The sequence below is a fragment of the Castanea sativa genome, chromosome 9 (genome assembly GCF_040712315.1).
Source record: "Castanea sativa cultivar Marrone di Chiusa Pesio chromosome 9, ASM4071231v1".
NCBI lineage: Eukaryota > Viridiplantae > Streptophyta > Magnoliopsida > Fagales > Fagaceae > Castanea > Castanea sativa.
In genome coordinates, this window is record NC_134021.1 from 9585590 (window position 1) to 9590188 (window position 4599).

A 4599-nucleotide genomic window follows, 5' to 3' on the forward strand; every position below is an offset into this window, starting at 1 on the left:
TGATAGAAGAATGAAGAATACTGGTGGGTCCTCTAATTGTATGTAGGAAAGAATTTACAACATTCGTACATTTGTGGTATATATAATATTATAATCTTTTGTAATTGTTTTGTTTAGAGTAAGATAAATACTTGATTTTTTATTATCAGACCAAGATACCAATTAGTTTTTTGTGTAAATAAAAATTGAACTCTAGATCTCTTATTCAATCATTAGAAACTTTATCAGTTGTGTTAATTGAAACTCACAATTTTTCTGTTTGATGAATCTTGTTAAGGAGTGTTCTACCTTAAAGACACAAATGATAGAATAATAAATATTTCGATTATGAATTATTAACTTACAAATATATTCTTATAAAAAAACTCACAAATTTAATATAATGTTCTTTGTTAGGAGCACACATAAGTATAAGTGTTTGTGGGGTGTGGGGAGCAAGAACCAAACTTTAAGTATCTAAGAGGGAGTTTCATACACACATATACACTTAAATTAGGTTAGAATAAAATTTCTATCTTGTATTAAAAAAGAGCATTTGCATCAGTATGTGTATAATAAAAAATGTATGGAGGGCAAGGGTTGGAGTTCAAATCTCTAGAAGGAAGTTTCACACACATATACACTTAGATTAAATTAAAGAATATTTTTTTATCTTGTATCAACAAATTAAAAATATATTAAATTTACATGTTTAAGACCCAAAATCATCCACATCAATCAAGCTTTAAATCCTTTACTAAGAAGTATTTTTTATTTACTATAGTTAGGGAACGATCATTCAGCAAAGAGTAGTTTTAGTGTGTGTTTGGCTCCAAATTAAAATGTCAGTTTATTTTACTATTCAGCTTATTTTTGCTACTATTTATGGGCTCTACTGCACTTTTTAGTACTATTCATGGATTGTACTATATTATTTCAAATAACTTTTATATTTATTTACAGTACCTTCAATAAAAAATTTTCAGTTTTAACAAAATAAGCAGGTCCTGATAGACTCTAGTATTACATAAAATACCATAATTTTTGCATAATTATCTTTTGTGATGGACTACCTGTGACTGTCGCATATTACTACCTGCCACGTATACAATTGTAACACAAATTTCCTTTTATATCTTCGTACGTTTTGTTTAGAAAAAGTGTAAAAAAAGACCGTATATAAATGCAAAGATGCTATTCCAATATTCATACACACGTAGAATACATACGCATCTCGATAAGAGAGCCATAATTTTAGTTTCCCTAGAAACTGAAAAGACAATGATAAAGCCTGGGCTCGGCTGCAGTATGGATCTGCATTTTCGGCTCAGTTTCTCTCTCTCTCTCTCTCTCTATCGCTCTCTATATGTGTGTATCAGATCAGACTCAAAACTGTTCCATGTCTCTGCCCCTGGTATGGTTAACATTCACATTACCTGTATAAACAGAAAAGTATAAGACAAATAAAAATAGTATTTAGGCTCTTTCACTCTCATAAACCCAAGCTGCTGCTTTTCTTATCTCTCTGGTCTAGTCCTATTTCCAAAGCAAAGCACAGGGACATAAAGACTGCAGCTTCTTTCTTTGCACTCTCTCTCTCTAGGCTATCTACTACTTGTTCCAGTTTTTTTTATAATTATTTTTTGTTGCTCTCTTTTTTCTCTCAACTGTCTTGTCTGAATGTCTTTTTCTCAAGTGCCCTAGGCTTCTCCACTGGTCTTAAACAAACTTTGCAGGCTTTACAAGCCTTACCACACACTAAACACACACACTCTCTCTCCCTCTGTCTCTGAGGTATCTGCCAAAGATATAAAAGAACCCACAGAAGTCACTACAAAAGCTTTCACAAACTTTCTCTCTTAAGTCTTATAACATACCCAACACGCCAAACAAAGCTATTAAACCCAACCAACCAACCATCCCAAAAGCAACCCAAACTCAAAACCCCATTCTCTCTCTCTCTCTCTCATGGACTTCCATCTGAAGCAATGGAGAAACCACCAGCATGAGTCAGAACAACAACAACATTCTGTAAAGATACCAAAACTTCTCCTTGAGCCCCATCAACAACAACAACAACAACAGCAGCCACAAATACAAGCATCTGCCTCTGCTCTCCCTTTGTTTGTACCTGAACCCAACAGTAAAATCAGCTCTTTGTCAGCTTATCCTGATTCAACATTAGCTACTACCAGATTTCCCAGTAAGTTAGTTCTCTTTTCCTCTTTATTGTGTGACAGAAACAAACTCAGTAAGCTTAAGTTGTTGGAAGTGAAAGTTTTTAACAACCTTTCCTCTTTTAGTTTTGATGAGCTTTGATCCTTATCTTTTCTGTGTCTTATTTATTTATTTATTTTTTGTCTGCTAGGAATGAGTAGCTATTTCAGTTTGGCCCAGTGGCAGGAGCTTGAACTACAGGCTTTGATATATAGGTACATGTTGGCAGGTACTGCTGTTCCTCCTGAGCTTCTTCAGCCCATCAAGAAAAGTCTTCATATTTCACCTTACTTCCTCCATCACCCTCTTCAACATTACCCACATTTTCAGCCTGCTTGTAAGTTCTCATTCCCCCTAAAAAAAAAAAAATGACCTTTTAATTATCTGTAACTGTTTTTTTTTTTTTTTTTGGTGTAAATAAATTTGATCCCACTTGAATGCATTTAAACTTTAATCTTTTTCTTGAGTACTAGATCTTGCTCATTTCATTCATTACATGTTTCAAACTTTTAATGGGACACAAAGTACTTTTTTAAACTCAAGTACTTTCTGATTTTGTTAAATCATTCTATTCTATGATGACTTACATATGCCTGATTTATAAATGAACTGTACACACGCCTAAGATTCTATATAATTTGTTTGACTCGATTAGTGTTAAAAGGCTATTGTTTTTTGCTATTGCATTAAAATACTTGAACTGAGCTTGAGCCTGAGCTTGAACTAATGAACATGTTGTTGTGTCAGTGTTTCAATCTGGGTATTGGGGAAGAGGTGCCATGGATCCAGAGCCAGGGCGTTGCCGGAGGACAGACGGCAAGAAATGGAGGTGCTCGAGGGACGTGGTGGCCGGCCAGAAGTACTGTGAGCGCCATGTGCACCGTGGACGAAACCGTTCAAGAAAGCCTGTGGAAATCCCCACACCCATGACCTCTGTTACTTCTTCTTCTCCTACTACTACTATTGCTGGTTGTGGTGGGACTTTCAAAGCCCCCACAACAGTAGCTAGTGGGACTCCTTTTGCTCTTTCAGGCCCATCTCCTTCCATTGATCTCCTTCACCTAAATCAAAGGTAATCCATCATCAAATCTTTTGTGTTTCAACTTTTGGGTTTGATTAGTACTGTACACTGTTCCACTTAGTTTATGGATTGGATCATTATTATTGTTAAATGAAGAAATGAAATTGGTATTAACTATTAAGCATGTGCCATACAATTAATGACTATTACAATTTTTAGTACATATAATATGCTTGTCCCCCAAAAAAGAAGTGAAAAAAGAAACTAACGGCATCAAATCAAAATAGTTCGATTTTGTTGGGACTCTTTTCTTTTTAAGATTTTCTTTCGATGTCATTGAAAAAAATGCGACCTTGGATTTGGTCGGATCTAAATGGAATATGTGTAGGCATGTGACACCTCCTCGGTAGGGACCCCCCCAATGAAGGCCTGGCTGATATGTTTCAAGGTGTGGGAAAGGACTATAGATTCCGTGCAAACCAACCCCAACCTTTGCTTTTGAACCCAAATACATGGTGCTTCTGTTCATATTCTTGAAAGCTTTTTCTTTATGTTGTTCTTTGCTTGATTTTTTTTGTTGGATCATGTTCTTTTGTCCCTCGTAGTTCTTTAGGGTCCAAAACCGAGAACAAGAGTGGTCTCTTTGAAGCCCAACATGAGGTATCTGCAGATGGTAAATCTGATGGCCATGTTCTGCGCCATTTTTTCGATGACTGGCCGCGATCACTTCAAGAATCTGATAATGCTGGAAGCAATTCTAGCCCCATGAATTCTGCCACCTGCCTTTCAATTTCAATGCCTGGAAATTCATCATCGGACGTGTCATTAAAATTGTCTACGGGCATCAGAGAAGAGCCTGGCTCCAGGAATAGCAATGCAGAGTCGGAGCAACCACAATTGAATTGGGCTTCTGGGTGGGCAACAAATCATGTTTCTTCAATGGGGGGCCCGCTAGCGGAGGCATTGAGATCTTCAACCTCAAATTCATCACCAACGAGTGTTCTGCATCAGTTGCCTCGTGGTTCTGCCTCTGAGACTAGCTTTGTCAGCACTTGAATTTTGCTGGGATTTTGAAAAATTAAATAATGTGGTTCTGATTCCGCAATTTCGTTTCCTTTCTCATGGTTGTTTCTGGACAGATTAACATCCTTCTCATAATCAACTCTAGTATAAATTGCATGGACTTTTCTTGTTTGAATGTTTAAACCAGAACAAAATCTCTAAGGCGTATCATCTCTACCATCAACGCTGAATTTAAGGAATAAAATGGGTTGGATCATGAGCATGCAATCCATACTTTGGTTCAAACTTCTAAAATTATAGTAACTGGCAGGTAATAAATACCCTCACAGACTAGGACATTGAGCATGCAAGCACCTGTA

The 4599-nt window shown here is 36.4% G+C and overlaps 1 protein-coding gene across 1 annotated transcript; it reads left to right on the plus strand.

The window, feature by feature from the left end:
- The first annotated feature begins 1620 nt into the window (after positions 1–1620).
- On the plus strand, positions 1621–4400 carry LOC142610187 (growth-regulating factor 3). The gene is made up of 4 exons (XM_075781931.1): positions 1621–2182; positions 2348–2533; positions 2944–3268; positions 3823–4400. The coding sequence occupies exons 1-4, from the start codon at positions 1948–1950 to the stop codon at positions 4271–4273; spliced, it is 1197 nt and encodes a 398-aa protein (XP_075638046.1). The 5' UTR covers positions 1621–1947; the 3' UTR covers positions 4274–4400.
- Positions 4401–4599: the final 199 nt, after the last annotated feature.

What these genes read in the sequence shown, in the direction of transcription:
- LOC142610187 (XM_075781931.1), top strand. Translation starts at nt 1,948, where the DNA reads ATGGACTTCCATCTGAAGCAATGGAGAAACCACCAGCATGAGTCAGAA. An exon ending in AGCTACTACCAGATTTCCCA is followed by an intron (nt 2,183 to 2,347) that starts GTAAGTTAGTTC and finishes TTTGTCTGCTAG; the next exon opens with GAATGAGTAGCTATTTCAGT. An exon ending in CCCACATTTTCAGCCTGCTT is followed by an intron (nt 2,534 to 2,943) that starts GTAAGTTCTCAT and finishes TTGTTGTGTCAG; the next exon opens with TGTTTCAATCTGGGTATTGG.